Genomic DNA, 23,293 nt, shown 5'->3' on the forward strand with positions numbered 1-23,293 from the left:
CCCCCCCACCCCACCCCACCCCCTTTACATCCGGTTACTTCTCCGTTTACAGACTGTTACAACAACAGGGACACATTTTCAAAAAATATTTATTTTCACTTAATTTCATTAGCTGTGAATTCAGATATTTTTTTTAAAGAAATAAAGAAAGGCCTTATATTCACAGCAAGTGTAAAGTAGCGTGTGCAGTCAGCCACGCAGAGGCAGTGTTGTGAAGGAAGTTGAGGAGACCAAACCTCAACTGACATGAGATGAGATAAGAGACTGGAAACCATTGTTACAGTGGATTCGTCTGATTCTGTCAATCAAAGAAAACAGCTGATTAAACAAAGAACATACAAAGGGTTTCTATACAGTTTCATAGTAGACACGTAGCCTACAGGTGATTAACGTTTGCACAGCTCATTGGGATCCAGACGCAGGCAGTGCGCACACGGGTGTAACAGTGGACATCCCCTGCCTCTTCTTCACCGTCATGCGGGTCCGCTTGGATATGAGAGAGGCCACCTGCATGCCTGGACACTGGGAAAACATGAGAGTAAACGTGTAGTGAAAATCTTCTCGGAACTGGCGGCCTATGAAGCAGCTGAACAGAGGGTTGACGCAGGTGATGAGGCTGCAGAAGCACATCTCCAGGGCGAAGGCCAGGTCTGGGGGCCCCCAGGAGGCGTGGTCGTCAGGGTAGACTGCCCGCATCACTACGGCGGCATTGCGGCTCAGGTGGTAGGGCAGGTAAAACAAGGCGAAGAGAACCAGCGCTGCGCTCAGCACCCGCCGGAGCCGGCGCTGCTTGTGGTGCGGGCCGGGCCTGCGGCGCAGCTCTCTGACGCTGCGCAGGCCGCAGTAACAGATGGAGAGCAGCGGGAGGAGAAAGGCGACGGTGGAGCAGAAGATGGAATAGGGGAGGCTCTCCCCGGTCTCACTTAGCAGTACGTACAGGGTACAGACCGTGCGGTTGCTCCCAGGGCAAGTCTGGACAATAGTCATTCTGGCAACAGGTATGCTGAGGACCAGAGTGGCCGCCCACACCGCCGCACACAGCAGGCACGTCTTCCTCCGGCCCAGCAGCACCAGCGAGCGCAGCGGGTGCACGATGGCCAGGTACCGGTCCACACTGACGCAGGTGACGAAGAAGATGCTGAGGTAGAAGTAGTTGTGGTAGAGCATCCTGACAGCTGTGCAGAGCGGCAGCCCCAGCTTCCAGTAGAGCCGCTCCAGATGGTAGTGGATGAGGAAAGGTAAGGCCAGCAGCCAGGCGGTGTCAGCCAGGGTCAGGTTGAAGAGGAACACCGTGCTGCGGGTCCAACGACGCAGGCGGTGAAAGTAAACCCAGAGGGAGAGCAGGTTGAGGGGAAGCCCGAGGATCAGCACCGCCAGGAAGAAGGACGGCATTACATAGAGCTGGACCACCGGTAAACCCTGATGTGTGTCCAGGTCGCAGAGGGCTTCCTCTGGAGGCTGCATGTTCACGGGCACAGAGGTTCAGCTTGGAGTTTTCACACTCAGCGCTATCTAAAGACAGTTTCCTGCCTGATGTTATAAAGTAAACTTTTCTTCATCTAAAGCTTCATTTATGGATTGGGTTTTAGTTCACTAAACAGAAAATAGTGACATGAATTTAACATCATAGAAGAAAACACTAAACTTAAACCATCCTTTGCCTTCAGAAACTATTTTTTGCTGTTCCGTAAATCTATTTTTGTCTGATAGACAAAATGTTCAATATCACAGTGAACCTCTTCAACCTACCTGAACCTGAGTGTTGCCCATGTCTTTGTTACGGTGGCTTAGCAGTGTGCCAAGCGCAAGAACCATGCCAACATATTTTGGTGTAAAACACACCCACCAAAGTGAACAAACACTGCATAGTTATCAGTGTTCTCTCAGGCCATCTGTTATGTGAACAGCATCTTTCATGTGCTCAGCACAGGAGAAACAACTACTCAAGTTGAACTGGTACTTTATTTTGGAGAATTGTCTTTGTTGCATTACACGTTTGGGATATAGGACAATTGGAAAAATTACAGAAGAAAATGAATGGAAACATGAAATTGTAACTTTAAGCATACAGTAAACAGGTTCACCTTTTTCATGTATGGTAACAGTATAAAATAAAATATTACTACAACATGATGAAAGAGGATAGACATAAGAAAAAAGTTAATTTAAAGGAGATTAAAAAAAAAACACAAAGTAATTAGATGTATTAAGGCATCAATAGGCATCAGTTTAGCTAAGCGCTGGCCATGAAAAAGGCAAAGTGGAACAGTCCAACATTTCTCTCAGCTGAAGTGGTCACATCTACACACATCTCAAACCAACATAAGATTTAGAGTTTGAAGCACAACCAATCAGTTTTTTTACATAAAATTCAAATACTTCAATACTTCTCACATATTTCTGTGTATACAGCTTAATTAACATGAAATATCCTGATATAATCTCAAAACAAAAAGCTACATGTTTCTCTATGTTGGCATTTAAGCTCAATATAAATATCAAAACCAGAACAATTAACTTCTTACGACAGTACAACTGTTGTTCCATTTAAATCAACAAAGACTATCACACATTGCTGCTTGAAAACACTGATTATGAATAAGTAGTTTCAGGACAACAAATAGACTGACATGTTTATGCCTTGGTAGTCAGCTTTCATTAAGTGCTTTGTGCAAAATAAAAAAAAAAGAATGTGTATCTTTCCTTCTCTACACAGACACAGCTGAGGAAACCAGAAGCACGAGAACTAGGCGATGGCTGATGTGCTTTGTGTAATGGAGCAAACATAGTTGAGTAGGTGGGGGCAGGCTTTCATTAGCGCCAATGTGTTGGTAAACAGAGGCACATTAAAAAGTGATCTCTTCACTCTCACTTCCCATCTCCAGGAACAAGTCAACAGTCAACATGCACCAGCTGCTGCTGCTGCTGCTGCTGCGTCTGCTCAACAACTGGCCATTGCAGGACAAACTCTACCCTTACTCACAGTGGTAACAGCAGCACAGGTTTCTCTTCATCAAAACCTACTTCACATGTCAGGTTCTGTCCTGGAGCAACTCGGGCTGTTATGAGATCGTAGCAAAATGTGACCAGGCCTCTGAACAGCCAGTGGAGCGAGGACAATAATTTGGTAAAAGTATGTTACATCCTTGCCATGACCTCAATGCTGTCAAATAAACAACGCTCACATTTGTTGCAGTAAAAACAAAATAAATCGAGTTGAACGTAAACTTACAGTACATGACAGTGGAACCGTTCATATCGCTGTACATATAAACAAAGAAATATCCAAACCGGAATACAAGCAAGATCTCATTTCCAAATAATATTGTTATTCTACTGGCAGATACAGAATATCAGTGATACGTGTGTGATATATTAAGGCATCCAGTCTTTGGTTACTAATGGTGGCACTTAAATAAATAGTCCTATATGAAAACCAGACCAAATTGTCTGGTTTAGACACAGTGTGTAAGATTTCCTCTTTCTTTCCTTACAGAAAATTGTGATTATCCTCAGCACTATAAGGACAACATAGAGAGTGAAAAGCCATAAATATGAGACAGACATTTAAATTCAAGTGCCTGGAGTTTCAGCTTGCATGGAGACTTGCTCTTTCACCTGTGTGCACTTCCACTATCAGCAGATCAGTAGAGAAAGGATGGCTGTGAATTGAGGAAACCTCTAGTTCTTAATAAAGGTTGTCTGTATGTGTTTGCTGCACAAACAACTCAGGCACTGCAGCAAAGAGATGGTCAGTATCACAATACACAAGCAGGGCATCATGTCCAGCTGATTGACCAGCGGCTCGCTGGGCTAGAGACACTCTGACAGCACCTCATGTTGGGGCAAAGATGGATAGATCATGGGCGTGCAGGTGCAATCATTGTTGCCGTTATGGCTGAGTTGGACCTTCAGCTTCTCCACTTCGTAGTCATGGAGATACTCCTGGACCAGGTAGCGCTCTCTCTTTACTCGAGCCCTCACATCAGAGGGAACATCTGGGATCATCCAGGCTACGAAGAACTTGACAGAGAACACAACATGCTGAGGAGGAAAGAGCACAACAGGTAAATGTTAAATATTTACTTTAAACTCAGAGCTGCAGAAGCAACACTGCATGGAATCAGGATATGTATTATATATGGGAAACAGGTGTGAGGGATGATAAGGGGTTACTATTACAGTAATGTAACAATCAAATACAGTCCAATGTAAGAATCTGAGACTCAGTTCAAGTGGTCAGTAAGTGTTGGTGGTGCTGGTTTTACCTCCATGATAATGATGAAAGCCAGCTTGGCAGCCAAAATATGCCAGAACTGCATAGTGTGGAAGTACCTCTTCTCATGGTCAGGCGGATTGCGGTAATCACGATACCTACAAAGAAAGAACACCAGAGCCATACAGTAAATGACCTGCAAACTTATACACTTATTCCACTCAATGCACACAGCATTAACCACACAACATTTAAATCTCAAGTTAAATACTGATTTAAGTGAAGGGGTTTGCTAAAAGTACAGCTGTGCTGTATTTATCAGGCCTTACAGCATTAAAATTCTTAGCTAAACTTAGCTGCTGCTAACATTTTAACGCATCCATGATAATAACTAACCGATGTAATATATTTAGCACTCAGAAAAGGGTCCTTCTTTGTAATGAATACTTACACTTTTGATACTTTAAGTACATTTTGCTGGTAAAACTTACAGTAAAATAACTTCAACTAGAATTCTGAAAAAATGCATGTGGTGTTTCTTTTACTTAAGTAAAGGATCTGTGTACTTCTTACCCCACAGCTATACTCTCACACAGAGCTTTGCGCACACACACACACACACACACACACACACACACACACACACACACACACCTGCAGGTAGTGATGGAGCTGTTGAACCAGGAGGGGTTCTCCCCTTCCTCAGGTCTGTTGTCCAGTAGGATCTCAGAGATGTTAAACACTGACAGGCTGTTGTTTATGTAGCCTTTCATATTCATCTCACCGTTTGGTTGGTAGGCATACATGTACACGAGCCGAGGGATCATATCAGAGGTGAAGGCCACAATGAATGCCTAGAAAGCAGGGAAAGAAATGATGCGAGGAAGACTACAGATAAAATTGGGTAGATCATGAGCAGGCACACATCATACGGATTTAATCCAACACTCACATTTGTGACAACAGAGAGGACGGCAATCCCACTGAGGATTTCCTCCCACGCCCCGATACTGTGGGCCTTGGCTGCCACGGGACGTCTGAACTGGGTGGTGAGCTTCCAGGCATCCACTCTAACCTCAATGATGTTGTTGATAAGTGCCAGCAGTGGTGCCAAGGGGAAGGAGGCGACAAAGAGTGTGATGAAACCAAACTGGATCACTGGGACGCAGAGAGAAGAGAAGTTAGTGAGAGACAGTATGATGGAAACAGCACCATCTGCAGGACATCAGAGGACACTGCATCTTTCTATCTATCTATCTATCTATCTATCTATCTATCTATCTATCTATCTATCTATCTATCTATCTATCTATCTATCTATCTATCTATCTATCTATCCACCTATCTATTTATCTATCTATGTATTGCTCTATTACTAATCTCTTTTTACTGAAGTTGTATTTTAATGTAATTTTAAGGATTTCAATTTGAAATTAGTAAATGTTGTAATGCAGTATTTACACAGCACAGTTTAGTATTTAAACAGCTTAATATTGATTTTTGTTTTGGTTTAGCTCTAGGCCTGGTCCAAATTCAAATTCAACCTGGTCTTGGTAGTGATTAGGACTCCACCCTGGTGGTCCTAACTACAGTCTTATTTTCAAGCGTGTCTCTAAATCTCTCCCTGAATGTAATGTTTAGACTGTGTGACGGATGTTTACCCATTTCCAAGTACTCGTAGAAAAGGCCCAGCTGCCCAAAGCCCTGCAGGTCGTGGTCCTGCTCCCAGCGGCTGTACAGACTCTCTGGGTGATTTCGTGCCTTCCTGCTGCCCCACCAGTTCATCAACCACCTGAAGGACACAGAAGGGGGGTAAAGAGCTTTGAGGCGACATGACCACAACCTCATAACAGCCACAATACAGCTGTATTGAAATGCTAACAATGGCTATAAACCACATTCGGTTGGAGTACTCACGGGACCAGAGCCTCTTGGATGTTGCCCCACACCTGTTTACCGGTCATCACTATCACCAGCTGGGTGGTCAACTCAATCAGACAGCCACCAGGGTCACACTGAATGTAGACAGGTTGAGGTAGAAGAGGGATGGGAAAGAAACATGAGTTCAAATTCATGCTCGAGGTGAATTAGCGATGCTAATCTTATACAATTTAATGTAGTTATATCTGGTACCTCTTCATTCCTCAGTTTGCTCCACTCGCCAAACATGTAAGTGTATTTTCCAGGGTAGCCAACAAACTTGCCCTTGAAGAAAGCCACGTAGAAGCAGGAGGAGTAGTAGTTGACAAACTGGAAGAGGAACATCTTCACCGTCAGTTTGTTCTCATACTCCAGGTGGGTCTTTGGGATTTCTGTCACATAGTAAAAAGTAATAAAAGATAGATTTTAAATACATAAACCAACTAATTTTCACAACTTCAAGGACAGTGATGATATGCACTGATGTCTGGAGACACAAAGACTGGAAATGTAATAATTTTGGATACGTTCTGTCTCTTTGGCCCTCACCCATATCAGTGATCCAAACAGCCACTCTCTCATACATGAGGTTGAGGACCATGATGATGACAAAGTTGATGCAGGAGGCGGTGACAGAGGTGGCCAGCTGTGGCGTGATGTAGGGGCCAACCACCTGCAGGTTAGTGGTTGGACTGTCCTTCATGATGCTGGCGAAGGCCGCGTATACCGCCAGGCGGTACGCTATCACCCCAATAATGCAGGCAATGATCAATGAGATCTTCAGGACAGAGACAACAGTGACAACATGAAAGAAAACTGCAAGGCACAGCAAGTCACAAGACAAAGGTACAGTGAGAACATCACACCAAAACACAGATACATATAAGCAAAAACAAGGTGAATTATGGCCAACATAAATGTTAGAAGTAACTGTCAGGCTGAAAGTGTGCATGCATGCCCCATGAAAACACACCTACCATAATCTTTCCATTAGCTCATTCACAGGTGACAGTTTTTTAATTACAAGAGAATACAACACTTATAGATTCTGGGCTGGTATTTGTGAAACTTTGGTTTTAAATGGGTCACAATTGATTAGAGATTAGATTAGATTATTTCAAGGGAGCTCCACTTCTTAAAAGTTTTACATATACTGGCCCTGGTCACATGATACTGTTCATTGTGATTAGGATGATGAACAGTATGACGAGAAAGACAAATGACACAGGGTGGAGAACAGGTAGAAGATGAAAGCAGCTTTAACTGATCAAGTGTACCAAAGATACTATGCTCACCCAGAACAGGACGGTGGCTCCAGATAGACACATGCGTGCACACTTGCTTGTTATGGGTAAGTACGGCTCCATTTCCTACATCATAAGCAAGCAAATAATGGACACAGGAGTCAGTAACCATTTGTTATATCCTGAAAAGACAGCTCTAAAAGGCCAGGTTCCTTTAATTACCACTAGCCTCAGATGAGAGACAGAGCTAGTTTGTTTTAATCAGAGTTCTTTGTGTGTAGGCGTTTCAGCCTGGGTCCAATTCTGTCATCTAACAGTCTCCTGGTGAAGCCATGCTTTTGCAAAAACCTCTTTCAAGATACTGATCCACAAAACAAACAGTAACGTGATAGAGAAGGAAACTTGTGCCTCCAAGTCTTTCCAGATATCTCTGTTATCCACACAAATGACATCACACCAAAACCTCTCCCTCACCAACACTGGCAGTCCACATTAAATGCCACCCTTACCCAGAGGATGACTGTGGCCCAGCACAGAAACAATTTCCCCAATAGATCTGTAGCAGTCCTTTCAAGAACCCACTCCGTTTCCTAAAGACGGGGTGGATGTGGTCACAGCAAATTACAGCACCCTGCTTCCATTCATTTCAAGTCTGTGTCTGCCACTATCACTACCTACTCACTAGCAATGTAAATAAATGAATGTTTTTAATCAAAGAGTCTCAAACCAGCTTTTTAGTTCAGGAACTGGCATAATGAATGACTGCAACCAACCCAGTGTTTAGAACCTGTATCCAATAAATACAACAGATACTGTAACCTGTAATCATCAAGTCCTAACATACAGTATGTCTGCCTGCTAAAGCCTTGTGGAGGCTACACAGATGTAGAGCTGTACAATAGAACAGTGTCATACAGTATATTAGTATGTCATGAGCACACAAACACCTGAGTGATGCGGTTCAGCTTGCGGTTGGTGCACTTGGTCTCGTACTCTGGCCGAAGCTGCAGCTGCTGTTGCTCCTCCTCAAAGTCGACCAGATCCCACTCATACTCAAGACGGGCCTGCCGCCTCTTCCAGAACTCCAGGAACAGCGTCACTGAAGAAAGATTTAACCCGCCACACCACGTGTATCATAGCAAAATAATAACCTTGTTTTATTGTTTATTTAAATATAATTTTTCAGCTTCAAGTCTTTAATATTAGTGCGGTAGCAAAAGTGTCAGATCTCAACACATGAGCAAATGAAACCAAAACTAAAAGTGAGAGGTGAGAAAATGTGTTTTTCTTTTGTGATTGGATATACTGATCCCTTAAATACAAAGCAAGCAACAGTGATTATAAACGACTACTAGTAGTTCAACATTTCCCACTAGGTGGTGCACTGGGTCAGAAAATACACAATTCAAAGAGCAGACATTTTTACTCACCCCAAATCCCCATGAATATGGCAAAAAACACAGTTCCTACGTTGTCAAATAAGTGTGATTGCTGAAAGAAGAACATGTTTGAGAAATAGTGGGATAATGAAAGACTGAATTGTTAACATGTAGCTCCAACCATCCTTCAAATGGGGGCAGAACATGAAAACATGAAAACATGTATCACAAACAAAATCAATGGGATGTCTCACCCATGAGGAGTTGCATGTTGAGTTGAGTTTCCAGTAGCCACACTTCTTGTCACACAGCGGGCACATGACAATGTTGCCTCCAATTTCCTCGCTACATATTTCTTTACTGTTGGGAAATGATGATTGTTTTCAATAAAAGGAACATTGACGTATGATGTAATACAAATAATAACTTATAATGCAATGAGACACCAGGTTAGCATTCTTTTAAGACTCACCTCCACTCGTTGTCATCGTAAGTGAGGAATCCGTGGACGAAACAAATTGTCCCTACTATTGCAGCAAAGAACAACATCTCAGTGTAGAAACCCAGCCACGCAAAATAAATACCTATCTTCTCTCCATAATACTTCCTGTTGAAGGGGGAAAAAAAACAAAATTTTTCATTTTAATTCTTCCTCTACCAGACTATTGTTGAGTAAATACACATCAGATATGACAACTTTATTTTCAGGTCTTGCCTAATAAGGTTGAGGGGCTGCTCCTTGAAGAAATAGAAGAATCTGGCCCAGTTTTTGTAGAGATTGTATCGATCACTTTCGCAGTTAGCATCCCTTGATCTTTTCCAGTATCTACACTGCATGCACAAGACAACACAGTTCACTAGCACAGTCGTTACTTTACTCATCCTTGCATTGCAACATCCACCTCTGCCTCCAACAGGTTGTTACTGTTGGAAATCAATGAGTGCACATTTCATTAAAGACATGTTTCACACGTCTTTTTCCAATGATGAAAAAAGTGGCAAAAGTTCACCAAAAGAGGCTCACATCATGTAGGGGGAAGGCAGCAGTGTAGGTCCCATTGTTGAGTAACCTCTTGATTCCCTTTTTGTCTTTGTCCCCACATTCATCTCGGAAGTATGAACAGCGGGACAGGATATAGTAGACCTGGGCAGAGAGAGAAACAGAATAACAGTGTTTTGTTCTTCAGAAGCTTGGAAATTGTATGAATAAAAACTATGATGCAAAAATTAAAATATAAAGTTCCTTTTGTGTTCACAGACATTTTAAGATAACTTTTCAAAAATGTTACAAGGTTTCAGGCCTGCCAACTAAACTACAGCATACTGTAGTATTTCTAGCAACATCAGTTTTTCAATGTCAGGGGAATATTATAACAAGGTAAGAAAGCCAGAGTCAGCATCCTTACTATCCTGTTGCGAGTGGAAGGGGGGAAGAATGTGTCTTTGTTGTCGATAAGGAAGAAGTCCGACTTGCTCTTGTTGAAAGGAGCTGTGAAATAGTCTGGCTCAGGGTGCATGATTTCCGCTGGCAGACGAAAGGGGGTGGACAGCCAGTTCATGGGCATCTCGCTGTTGTCTGGGATGTCATTGGCCTTGAAGGGGACTTTGATCTTCAGTACGTCTGCATACGTTGCCAACACTTCCCATGGAGCATGGATCTTCACAAAGTAAGTCTTTCCATCATCTGACTCCTGAAGATAGTGACAGTGAAAGAAGTGTCACAGTAAAATGAGTATAAGGCTAATGATACATAAACTAAAATAATAATTCTGTAATAAAGGAGCATTCACAGGTTAATGTAAAATTCATAGTTTAATGACTAAATAGCACAAGATAAAATCAAGAACACAGAAATGTGATATGATATATGCATGTCTTTACAGGCCACTGCATTCCCTTTTCACATGATTAGACATAATCAAAATCAGAATCCAGGAGCTCTTACTGATTTATCTTCCGTCTCCAGCTCCAGGCCAACTTTCTCTAAATTGGCCTCGTACACCTTCCTCCTCTCCTTTAGAAGTAAAAAAAACAAAAACAATATATATATATTTATTAGTTTGATATAAATTTTTGTACAATTATGACAATGAAATCTATTGTACAACTAATTAAGTACACACAAACATTGAATAAAACACCACATATGTTGATTATGAGGCATACAGACATAATATGTACAAATCTCTAGTAAAATGTGCTAATTTAAACTATCAACACACAGCCAAAATCAGCCAAAATGTTAGGTTGAAGTAAATATTTCAAAACTATTTACGACTGGACAAATCTTGAAAAGCTAATGTGAGATGAAATGCATACTGTGAGTGCATATATAGCAAGGCACAAATTAAATGTAAAACCAAAGTAAACGTACAGTCACGGTCAGCGCAGCAAGTATTCCAGTGGTAAAAACACAACTAAATAAGTTGCCTATAAACCAGTGTGGACAAGGCAGGGTCAGTTAATTCAGCCGTGAAAGTTACTTGTGGGAGTGCAGTAGTATGACATAAATTCCCATTTGGCACTTGAAATTAGGTTGAATGTTTTCAGAAATAGGCATGTAAAAAAGGAATAGCCCATATTATCACAGAAAAATTGACAAAGAGAATGAAAGCCTCCTAGTTAGAGCTGAAATTAACCCATGAACCCTGAAATGCCCCATTTTACAACACAGGAATAACACAGGAAGTGGCCTCCTGCATGGCCTTCCTCATACTGTGGAAAAAATGAGCAAGTTCCTGAGCAGGCCAGAGGTCTGACTGTTGACTCAGTGATGACACTGTGGGCAACATGCCAGTCGGCTGTGACAAACTGCCACATACCCGAGGAGTGGTAACATCCAGATGTGAAAGGCTAACAGCTCAGTATCAAACACCAAAAGTGTTTCAGCACTCCACAGCTGATAGAGAGACTCACTAAAAAAAAACATGTGATCAAAGACAGTATGGAGACACTTCAAGTAGATTTACTGAAGGAAAAAAGGTTGTGAATCTACTTCAATGTGACCGTCTCAGAAAATTCCTTGAGAGGATTACTGATACAACTGAGAATAACACTTTATCTAGCTTTATCAGTGTTGTGGTATTTAAGGTATGCTGCTGACACACACTGTGACTCTGAGGATATCCTATAAGAACCAGTTCTTACTGTTTAGATCAAGAAGTAGAAATAATATTAGCTGTTCTTTTGTGTGATATATTAAGATTTAAATTTAAAGATATTTAGTTCTGGCGATGAATCATATTCACTGTTATTCTGCTAAATTCGATATACAATAATAACAACACTGGAAAACATAAATTACAAACATGATCTTGCAGTTAAACATGTTAAAACAGAGTGCACATACAGTTACAGTCAGTGAAACAAGTATTCAAGTGGTAAAAACACAACTAAACAAGTTCTATATAAACCAGCATGGGCAAGGTAATGTCCATTAGTTCAGTAGATTTAACAGCAGCAGTATATATACAGTACCTAGAAGTTGTTTCTTACCTGTTTTCTCTCACCATCTTTATCATCAACATAGGACAGAACAAAATCAATCCTGCGCATTCCATCACGGAAGAACACTGAGTCTTTACTGTGTTGTTGTTTGTCAATCTATAACGAGATAGAACAGAGGTCACAACATTTAAAATATACATTGATTCAGTATCAGCTCAACGGGTCTTGGATGCATTCACCACAGCAGACCACAGAGTCAAACAATGTGTCAGTAGCTAACAGCAAAACCCCAAGAACAAAGCCACCACACCACATCACGCTCGACTGTTTGTCTAAAACAAACAAAAAGGAGAATTATCATATTTTCACTCCAAACACAAATGATATGCTAAATTCAAGGCGGCTGCTGTGACTAAGATCTTTCATGTTGCTCATGTCCTTAAGAATGGATTTATTGAACAATAACAATAGGCTTTTAAAGACACCTATGTTGCGCATGAGAACAAAATCCAGACAGATATCCAGAATCCTATGAATGCTTTGATTTCAGGTCATCTAACTACTTAAATAAAACATCAGGCTATAGCAAAGGATATGTGGAGAGGACCACAAATTCATAATCCTTATTGTGTAGAGAAGAAACATAACTCCTAACATTACACAAAATTGTACTTTATTTGCTTGATTGTCTGTAAATCCTGGGATCCATAGGGGCTGAAGCATCTTGTATTGGGGGCTAAAGAAATTCCAAGCATGTGGGGCAGCTAATGCTAGCCCTGCAGTTGCTGTCTCTTCGGCAGCTACAGGGTCGAGGAGAAATGAACTGCACAGGAAGAAAGGAAGGCATTGCTGTCTGCTTTCAGTGCTGCTTCAGCTGTTCAGAAAGCTAAAAATAACCATGTACCATGTACAACTGTCATTGTTGTCATCACTACAGTAGCTACCTACACAGGACTGCTGACAATTCAGAGAACTCACACATAAGTGCAGCAAAAGCTACAACATCCCACTCAGCCACGTCTATGGCTACTGTGCTGTAGTTCTGACAGAGTTTTCCCGTCAGTCAGCCCAATGCTGTGGGGGTAGGGAGGAAAGGAAAAGCACTTTACCTCCATGGCCCACTCCCTTTGGTTATAATGCATCAACGGAAGGGCCAGCTGCCTGAGCAAAAACCTTTCTCCTGGGAGCACAGTCCAGCCCTTAAAGTACTGCTTCTCTCACTCTTACTCCACTGATAACCCCCGTCAGAGGAGCTCCAGCCAGTCCACTCATCTCCCAGGACAAGCCCTGACTTGGCCAGACATTTAGAAAAGAGACAGAAGGGGGGAGCACAGGAGAGAAATAGAGGAGACTCCTAGAGATGACATCAACATGTTGGTAGCATAGCTGCTGCCAGCTCATGCTGCAAAGCTAGCTAATGTAATAAGAGGACAGCCTCAGGCAGGGGGAGATGACATCATTGTGCTATGACCATCAGGAGAGTAAAAGAAACAGTGCCTGAAATAGGTTGTTCAATATCTCAGATAAACAGTAAAACCTCAGCTGAAAAGCCAATTGACCGCGTGAGGAAATCTGCTGTGATAAGACTGATGTGGACAAACTACAGAAAACCAGTGATTGATCCAGTCTGACTTGACTGTTTGAATTCAATTAAACAATGTGGAGACCTTAGCACAATGGTGTACAATGTGCAAATGTGACACTATCAATGGAACATATATGTAAATTGTCTTAGCCATGTTACACATTGTCTGCAGCAGCAGCCGTTCCTGCTGTACGAACTCAAAGAAGCATTTGTGGCAACGTCTTCAAAGCTTTTTATGGGTTTTCTTAGGCAAAATTATGCATATGTTCTAACGACTGGTCTGCATTACCTCCCAGTTTAGATCAGACCATGTTGACCATGGCAGGTTGGGAGCTTTCTATAACTGGGATGTCCCTGCAGAAACTCTCTAATTTGCTGTAATTACAGATCAGCCATATGGAATCAGTGCATCTGCTGGGACCTGCCTCTGCTAAGTAAAGCCAGTAGAGGCCACAGACTACTATACATTTACCAACTACCCCCTAACCACTCAGTGTTTAGAGATATATGTAAGTCTTAATTAAGGAGGGTGAATGTAGAACATGTGTAACATAAGTAGGCTTATAATTTCAGGGAGAGGGTTCTGTAAAATATTACTTTCAAGGCATTTATTTTTTGGGGTCAAGAATTTAAGCATATCATTTTTATTAAACTGGTCACCTTTGATTTTGACTCTCCTGTTTAGTTGTAGTTTCTATGCTTCAAAATCCTCTTAAGTCTCCAATGTACTCTGATGTTAGTGCTACAAAATGTAACAGTAAGGTTGCATGCAACTCTTTCTAGTGTTTTTCTAAGTAAATTGTAGCTACTGTATCACTCCAATATGTCTTTACTGTGTTGCAATAAATCATTGCAATCCTCAAAATTGTTTTAAATGCAGAGATTTTAGGCTCTTCTCCATAGCTAAAAAGGAAAACTGGACACTCCTATATTCAGATTTGCAAAAAATAATACCTGGTTCAGCAACACTCTCTAAAAATACACATAAGAAAATATTGTTGAAAAATTATATGCTTCCACACAGGTGCACTGCATCGTACAACTAAGCAATTCAAACCCAACCATGCTCTGTGGCATGAATAAAAACCCTGTTTTATATCAAGACGGCAAGAGTTAAAGATCTAAGACTTTGAAAGAGGGTTCATTGTTGGGGCACGGATAGCAGGAGCTTCAGTCACAAACGCTGCTCAACTGGCTAGTGTTTCAATAGGAACAGTGACCAAAGTGACATCCACATTTAGATCTATGGGATGTCAGTAAGTAAGGTCAGAAATTGACAGTGCACATATGATCACTCGACTCTGATGCTCACGCAGTCAAGTTGTCCCCTTTGAAGGAAGTGTCACTGCAAATCAATACAAAGTTGCTCTGAGTGATCACTTTTATCCTGTCGTGAAACATTTCTATCCTGAGGGAATAATGATGTCAATCATATGCTATGGCCTTCACAGTCACCAGATCTCAAACCAACTGAACACCTATGGGAGATTTTGGACCGATGTGTTAAACAGCGCTCTCTACCACCATCATCTAAACACCAAATTTTTCTTCCCTCCAGTGGAGTTCCAGAGACTTGTTGAATCAATGTCAAGGAGCAATGAAGCTGTCATGGCGGCACAGCACCTTGTAAAGGCACTGTATGTTAGTTTTTCTTTTAATTTGCCACCAGTCTTTTAGGAGGAGGGCTATACAGTCAGCTTCTTTTTCCATTCTTGATCACAGCAACAATTTATAGATGTGCAGCTGCCTCCCCTCAAAAACTCCTTCATGTCATCCTCCACGCAGCCTTCAGTTGGAGGGAACAGGGTTACTAGAAAAACTAATTGTAGGTTTTTTTCTCCTAAAGATTAGCCGTTGTTAAAAGGGGTAATGATTCCGCTGAACACTGTTTAAGCAAGACCATATTTTAGAGCTTTCAAAAAAAGATGCCTACTGTACAGTATGTGGTTAGCCACAGCAAAGTTCAGTCCTGTCATGAGCACAGGGCAGAGTCCCGATTAAAGTATAGACTGTATACTGTGTATAGACACACACACAGACACACACATACACACACACACGTAAGCGCACACAGAAAAACAGCTAGACAAATGACAAATATGGTATAAAAAAGTGTGTGTGCAAGTCTGTGTGTGTATGTGCGCTTGTGTGTGCAAGTGTGACCATTCTAATTACGCTGTAACACCTCCAGGCTGTTGCTTCCTCTTCAGTGAAGCAGACAATTATCACAGGTGAGATCAAAGCAAGTGAAAAGGCCTTTTCCATTTTTAATAAACTCTAATGATGCATCAACATTATAGCTCATGCCAATGTTTCCATTCCTCTCTGCAGAAAACAACATGCTCTCCAGAAGCCTCTATCAGCTCTCTACAAAGATACTGTATTACTGTACTTTGTATTGATTTTCAGCTCAATGCCCAAGCTTTATTTTCTGAATATATAATGCTGCTGGAGTAACTCAACACTGAAAAGCCATTCTTTAAGAATGAAATTAAGTCGGGCAGGCAGACATATGCATAGAGTTGCATCACATCACAATTCTGTTTTACCATGCCATACCCTTGAACGAAACTTCAGGAATAGAGCCCGCTTTCTCGAGAGCTGTGGAGGAACCGAGTGGACAGTGAGGGAAAGCCTAACAACACGACAAATTCAACAGCAGACAGCTAAAACTGTAGCAGCAACCTTACAGAGTTGATCAAAGTGGATCAAAATGTCAGACACTCAACACTTGTATTACGTTTACACATCCTTACAGATTACACTCAAAAACAGTTCACGACACTAGAAAAAACAGTAAATGTTAGAAGTCACAATCAGGTCTTGAGCTCTGAAAGGATGTGAGATGGCACAAACACATAAACACTGACACAGCAGCATGCATCTGTGTCCTCGACTGGCGTCTTACCCCAGTCAAAGAATTGATTTGCTCTAAGGTCTGAGCCTGAAAGTGTGGACTGTCGCTGTGGTCAGAGGTGGCCAGGGAGGCTAGGCTGGTACTGAGAGACTCACAGGTCTCTTCACACACATCAGGCGTAAAATGAAACTTTAAGCACAGTGTGGAAGGGGGAGAATAAACAGGAGCATTAGGGTTGCATCTGACTCTCTTGTGACATTTTCAGGTTGTAAACAATTATTTGGATTGAAAACTGAAACTAGTAGTTGTGGGCTGTACTAAGATCCATAAACTAGTGGGTGCGTTTACAATGAGAAAATCAGTGTGGCTACTAAACTCTGAAGAGAGGAGGAAGGGGATCTAAATAAAGCAATTAACTTGTACACAATTAACTTCCTGCTACCATGCTTATAGGGGGTAAGGCAGAAGTGAAGATCAACTGCTAAACAGAGATTTTTTGTGCATCTGTCCTGGAGACCTAAAACTTAGCATAGAGGAAGGACAAATCTTCACATATGTAAACAGATGGTATATTCTCAAATCATCTAAAAATATGCAGACAATTCTGAGGCACAGGGTGCTATAAAACTCTCCCATCCACTATCTATCCACCACTGAGGCAAAATAATTTGCTTGACTGAAATGTCTGTATGAAGGTGCTAAGTGAATGTAAACATGTGGTGAGTTCTGTGTTTACCGCTGATTGTCCCTGCTGGAGGGATCCTGTGCTGGATGAGGCGTGTTGGTGGTAGCCATTTACATCATCTGCAAGACAGTGACATGAGAAACTCAGAATTAAAAACAGAATTACCATTGTTAATTATGGCAGTATTCTCTAACCATTTTAAAATAAGAATAGCAAGTAGCATACTGAATCTCAAACAGGCAAGTTGGTGGCAACAAAGTTCAATTTCAGGCTAATGAACAGCTGCCTGTATGAAGAGAGGAGCACTGACTACCAGCCAATGTTGTGGTCTATATTTGTACAGCATTTTGTGGTGGTGCTCCCCACAAGGCCAGACAGCATGAACTAACATGATCACTGTGAAAGAATACACACAGCCATGTTGCTGCAATTCAACCACTACAGAAGTGACTGCAGGAAACCAGAAGTCTAGTAAACCCCCTCAATATGTTTAACAGTAAAAGCTGTGATGTAATATGGTTCTAACCCTGATAAAGTTTTACGTTTATCTGCCATTCATTGCCTGTCAAATGCAATTACAACCTTCCAAAGTACAGTAGATTCTGAGAAAAAAGATTTACATAAACAAATGGCAGATCAAGAAATGTTGGCATGATTTTTACTAAAAAAACAAAACAAAGTCTGGTTTCAGCCTGTGTGTCTGTGTTTTTAAATAGAAAAGCAACAGTCTTAATTGATGGTCTCTCTGAGGTTATATTTAGTCTGGACTCAACACAGAGAATGTGCTTACACAGGCCTGAAACAAGCATTCAAACCTTGTAATATATAAACTTTTTCTGTCTCTACGTTATTACACACTAAGTCGGCAAAGTATAACTTAGTGGTTCAAAACTACAATGAATGATATTTATTATAAAAGCTCTTGTCCAGAACTGGAATATAGCACAACCTGTGATGCAACTTTTCCCACTGCAGACTTCGCTTTTTATTTTGTTGGACTAAACAAATGTTTTTCATTTAACATAAACTTTAAATGACTAAGCTTTTGATACTGTAACTCACAGTAACAATCAAAGAAAGGCAATTGTATTTAGAATATGAAACTCAACCTTGCTGTTATCATGTACATACACAGAATGCTTATTGTTACCAACATCTTTTGAGTTATGGCAGGATGTTGAACTTAAAGGAGACTGTCCACTCATTGACAATAAGTACTATATAGTACAGTTTACAGCTGATTTGGACTTCAAGCTGAAACAAAACTTGTTATGATACTGACATTGTTTTGGACTGCTCTTCTTCATTCCAGAATATATTTCTTTCACACATATGCCTCTCAAACAGTTGTGCATATTTTTGCACAGTTGGACACAGTACTGGAGCTCTCTGTATTAGCCACGACTACGCCAAGAGTCTTTTCCCACCTAAGTAACCTCCACAGTTAATGCTTTGTTCACGAGAGAGCAGCTGATCACAGTGGAAATGCCACAAGGCTGCTTCTGTCTCTCTTTTTTATTACCACAGCAACAGCAGACTCAACCTCATGTATATGTTATTTACACAAAGACAGTTATTTTACAACTCAACTTAACTGATAATAAAGGGCAAATCCTGCGGTATCCTAAAACCGGCAACAGATACAGCTGGTTTATTGAAATAACAGACATGATCTCCAAGCTACTACTACTCTTTAGTATCTGTATATCTGCACTGAAACCCTGATTTTTTTGGTGAAATGAAATTCAGCAGCGTCACTTCAAGTATTTTGTGCATAACCACAGTGGGTGGGTTTGTCTGATGTGACAGGAAGCACGCACTCATGTTTAAAGTTGAGGTTTTCAGGTGCACACAGACACATACACTTGCTTTCACATATCAAGACAGTCCGAGCTACATAATCTATGTTTTCAGAAAGGGTGAGTACTGACACGACAACAAGCAACTGTGAGACCTTTAGCTGTCCACATGTTTGAACTTTAGACTCAAATTATCTTTTTTTTTATTCATTTAAACTCTAAATGTGTTTTCTAGAAACATTAGCCATCTGAAGATATATACTTAAGATGTACAGTATATGTACAGCCTGAAAATTCATGTTTGCTGGTTCTACATTGAATAAGTGTTACTTGTACGATGGAAATACTGCATATTCAGTTCTGGTGGGTCATGGAAGCTAGAAAGAGGCTGTTTGCCATCACTAGTCCCCATTGTACAATCTAAAGTATGTACCGTTATATTGAAATAATTGGAGGATTATTGTGATCTACTGTTGTGAAGCTGTGACTGTGATGTATGGATAACACTGCTTCTATTGTTATCTTAACACACCATAAACACGCAACACCAAGGTAACAGTAACTATAGTTCACGATCCTATAGCGATCACTCATACTCTCACACAGCTGGACCACAATAATATGATACTCTCTATGCTGCAGATGAAACACTACTCTTTTACATCAATTCATACTGATAAGGGTTGCTGGAGAGCATCCAGGGTGATTCATGCTCCATTCAACAACACCATAAATGGCTAAAAACACAACCCTCTGTCTAAGCGATTGTTTAGAATTCAAATTTAGTCAGGAGGAGAAAAGGACTTGAGGTCTGGTCTGGTGGACAGTGGCTGCCTCTAAGCGACAACAGTGTTTCCAGTAAGCAGGCCAGCTGTCAGAGGCTGGCTGGCTGTAAGTCACTACTGTTTCCATGAACAGAAAGCAAGACTCTGACCTGGCTGGGGCGTTAAAGGGGGAATTTGCGATGTGGAATCTTTAGAAAATGTAAATAGTTGAGTTGTGTCACCTAAATTGATTTTAAAATCAATGTTTTTAGTTGAAGGTGATACTAGTTATTGTTGGTGACACAGCAAAGGCATGGCCACACATAACACTGACATCTACTTTTCTGTCCTGTTTACTTGAGTTGTCAAGTGAGAAATGTTATGGTAATGGTATGTTGCTATGGTTGCTAGAAAGTTTCACTTCATGTAAGATAGAATACTCTTAAAGAATAATGATATTTTGTAGGTTTAGTGTAGTATTTGTTAATATTCCCTCGAAAACTTAAGTACACTAATATTTTTCTCAAGGCCATACAGACTGGGGGATATCAACCTCAGTGAAATCTTAATTGATTACCCAGGAGGCAGATATCCCAACACTAATGACGCCCAACATATCAACTTCATAGCAACATGTAAACCGGTGCGCAGGTTGGGCTGGCTCTGGCATTTAGCTACTCACCGTTGAAAGATTCTGTGGGGCTCATCTCAATCAGACTGTCCCCTCCAGATTTTCCCGTTATTCGATGCATGTTGAGTGTCTCGTGTGGCCAAATCGTGCCTGCTGGTCCTCATCTACACCATGAAATCCGGAACCAGGCGATTTCTGTCCCGCCTGAACTAAAAGCCGCTCAGCTTCACAGTCGTCCTCTTCAGAGACTCCTGAGTTAGCTTGCCAGGCTGCCGTCCTTCCTGCAGCCACCGACCACTGACTGCTGCATCATTCACTTCAGTACCAGAGGGAGGTTCATGAGGGGAGTGGCTCCACACCGCAGACCAATAGTTTCCCCTGGAGTTGAACAGTTACCGTACCCAAATGTCAGCAATAACGAACAGAAATAGACAGTCCAAATATGTGACATTAGCTAATTATATGCGAGGAGCATTGTGTTGGCTAACGTCAGCTATCAGACAAGTTGAAGGCGAACTTTCCTCTATGGAGTTCATTAAATTAAGACATCCGGGAATGTATGTTTGTACTTTGGTATTCTACTTACCAAGAGAGAAAATAAGAGCTAACACTGCTAAATTGGGTCTAAAAAGTTGAATGTTTTTAAGTACTAGTCAGTTAAACACAGAGGTTCATTTTTAACGGAGTGTTCATGAAGAATGTTGTTGCCATGGTGACATGGGTTTATAATCGCCATATAAGATGTAAAGTTGCTTGGTTTATAAATAATTTTACTATTGGTTTATAAATCAATCATAAGACATTAGTAAGAGCAGCTTTTGGGTTCCCAGGTTGTCGAAAATCCTCCTCCAGCGTGACACTTTGATGGCGCATATATTCATTAAGGAGACCCCTGGAGGTCTTCAGGTCAACAGTTAAGTCATTAAGAAAAGGTAATGGGTTTCTCAGTTTGTAATAAGCCAACAAAAGTAAGTCAGTCACCTATAAATGGTAATAGATCAATGAAAGGTTCTACAATAGTGTGTGTAATATGCTGTTTATAAATTGATTTTGGTCCAGATGTCCTGCAGCTCTTTCCCCAATGTTCAGTGGTCAAACAGTCCACTGGAGAAGTCTCCCTAATGAGTTAAACAGCTACCTAAAAAACAAAACTGTCATGTTTGAGGGTAATTTTTCCACAACCTGGCAATTTAAATGATGTTCTTATTAATGGCTTATATCAGATCTATAAAACATAAGCACATGTTATAATTTATGCCTTACAAGAAGGTGGTACCAGTAGTTGAAAAACTGTGAAGTCAAACCAGATGAGTGGACTATAACACTGAAACTGTAAGATATCAACCTATAGTGCACGTAGCCATACCATGTGATAAGATCAGTGATCAGAGCCATTGGATGTATATAGAAATGAGACATTACACATGAAACATTAAACACAGACAGGAGGATTTAGGTTTCTTGGGTCACTATGTTCCCTTACTCATTTGTTTAGGTAGGCTATTTGTTTGGTAAATATCTAGAGTGGGAGCTTCCAGGAACTCCTTCACAACCATTAGCCTATTACCTCATGCCTTTCCAAAACTGTTTCATATCAAGGATCTCACAAGAAACTTATCCTTTTTTCCCATCTGACATATGTTCAAGAGATTTAAGAGAAACATCATTTCCCATTATAATTGGAGAATGAACCCTCAGTGATCATTTTATGCTCTTAGGTTATAAAAAGTCTTTTGTAAATAAACAATTCATGTTCAAATCTTTGCTGAAAAGCTCTTTCAAGGCCACAGGCTGTGGACTTTAATGTATCTTTCATCAGTCGCTGGGATGTTTAGTTCAAACAACTTCATGTTTGTCTTTTTCTTCCCACTCGTTCACACGTCAGTGTGTCTGTTCTATCAGCAGCTTTCCCCTGCTCCTCCCTGCCATCTCTCTACTCTGTACTTCCACTCCGGTCAAATTTAGTAGCAGTGGCCCCCTCTGTCACCCTTCAAGTGGTTTATACAGTCCTGTACTTGTGTAATTATGTTATCCTCCTCTGTGGGGTGTGGCTGAGTACAGAAATATAGCCACTTATTTTTGCGACCACTTTTTCTTCAACATCATTTCGTCTCTCTTCCTTGACATGTGGGTCTTCCTGGGTGTGCACTCCTTCCCAAGGTTTCCAAGACTAACGGTAAAAATCAGGTTTAATAACAGGGCACGGTGGGCCACCCCTTTGATATGTTAGTTTTTCTTTCTTTTCTGTCAGAGAGAAAGGATGAGAAACAGACATAGGTTTGCTGGACTGTGTAATGGGATTCATGAGTGAGATATTCTTTAAAAAATCAAATAAATTCACAAAAGTAGGTAGTAGATAGTAGTTCTTTATAGAGAGGCCTCCTACTGCAAGTGTCAATATAAATTAAAATGGATAAAAACTAAAGCATTATAGTATAAAACTATGGACAATATACAACCACTTCAAACAGAAAGATACCAGTGTAAAAAATGACCTCAGAAGTAAAAGTCCTGCCTTTAAGATTTTACTTTTTAAGTAAAAAAAGAATACGTGAAATATCCTAACAGTATTAAAAGTGCAAGTAGACATAACCCTTTCAGAGAGTAATGCTTTATATGAAAAAAGGGGAATTGACAGTTGAAAGTGAAACTCCTGAAGCACCGTCTTAGAAAGATGACACTGTTAACTTCATAGAGGAATGAGATTGTTTTCATATTCAATAAGTTGAGCTCCCACCTCCGAACATATAATAAGGTGAGTTTATT

General features: G+C 40.9%; 2 protein-coding genes across 7 annotated transcripts; both read right to left on the reverse strand.

Moving 5' to 3' along the window:
- Positions 1 to 73: 73 nt before the first annotated feature.
- On the reverse strand, positions 74 to 1,641 carry LOC111667022 (P2Y purinoceptor 4-like). Its single transcript, XM_023422587.2, has one exon. The coding sequence runs from the start codon at positions 1,462 to 1,464 to the stop codon at positions 403 to 405; it is 1,062 nt and encodes a 353-aa protein (XP_023278355.2). The 5' UTR covers positions 1,465 to 1,641; the 3' UTR covers positions 74 to 402.
- Positions 1,642 to 1,943: 302 nt separating this feature from the next.
- On the reverse strand, positions 1,944 to 20,817 carry ano5a (anoctamin 5a). Of its 6 annotated transcripts, none has more exons than XM_023422397.2 (22): positions 20,579 to 20,817; positions 17,385 to 17,452; positions 16,700 to 16,837; positions 16,351 to 16,392; positions 12,255 to 12,362; positions 10,705 to 10,773; positions 10,166 to 10,450; positions 9,784 to 9,903; positions 9,475 to 9,590; positions 9,232 to 9,366; positions 9,014 to 9,119; positions 8,811 to 8,871; positions 8,328 to 8,479; positions 7,432 to 7,506; positions 6,686 to 6,914; positions 6,350 to 6,528; positions 6,134 to 6,231; positions 5,878 to 6,008; positions 5,169 to 5,374; positions 4,871 to 5,070; positions 4,269 to 4,374; positions 1,944 to 4,044 (listed from the first exon to the last, which is right to left on the reverse strand). In XM_023422397.2, exons 1-22 carry the CDS (start codon positions 20,646 to 20,648, stop codon positions 3,814 to 3,816), a joined length of 2,925 nt encoding a protein of 974 aa, XP_023278165.1. In that variant the 5' UTR covers positions 20,649 to 20,817; the 3' UTR covers positions 1,944 to 3,813. The 6 variants fall into 6 exon arrangements, with proteins under 6 accessions (XP_023278165.1, XP_023278163.1, XP_023278166.1 ...); XM_023422395.2 differs by lacking the exon at positions 7,432 to 7,506 and adding an exon at positions 7,890 to 7,970; XM_023422398.2 differs by lacking the exons at positions 7,432 to 7,506; positions 16,700 to 16,837 and adding an exon at positions 7,890 to 7,970.
- Between the last annotated feature and the right edge of the window lie 2,476 nt (positions 20,818 to 23,293).

Source organism: Seriola lalandi, unplaced genomic scaffold (assembly GCF_002814215.2).
Source record: "Seriola lalandi dorsalis isolate HSWRI2012SDOR001 ecotype SW California unplaced genomic scaffold, Sedor1 jcf7180002054682, whole genome shotgun sequence".
In the NCBI taxonomy this organism is placed as follows: Eukaryota; Metazoa; Chordata; class Actinopteri; order Carangiformes; family Carangidae; genus Seriola; species Seriola lalandi.

Coding starts and splice junctions, on each gene's coding strand:
- LOC111667022 (XM_023422587.2), bottom strand. CDS start 1,464: ATGCAGCCTCCAGAGGAAGCCCTCTGCGACCTGGACACACATCAGGGT.
- ano5a (XM_023422395.2), bottom strand. CDS start 20,648: ATGCATCGAATAACGGGAAAATCTGGAGGGGACAGTCTGATTGAGATG. Junction 12,363..16,350: donor TCCTGAAGTTTCGTTCAAGG/GTATGGCATGGT, acceptor ATCTCGTTATAG/ATTGACAAACAACAACACAG. Junction 9,120..9,231: donor TACGATGACAACGAGTGGAG/GTGAGTCTTAAA, acceptor ATTTCCCAACAG/TAAAGAAATATGTAGCGAGG.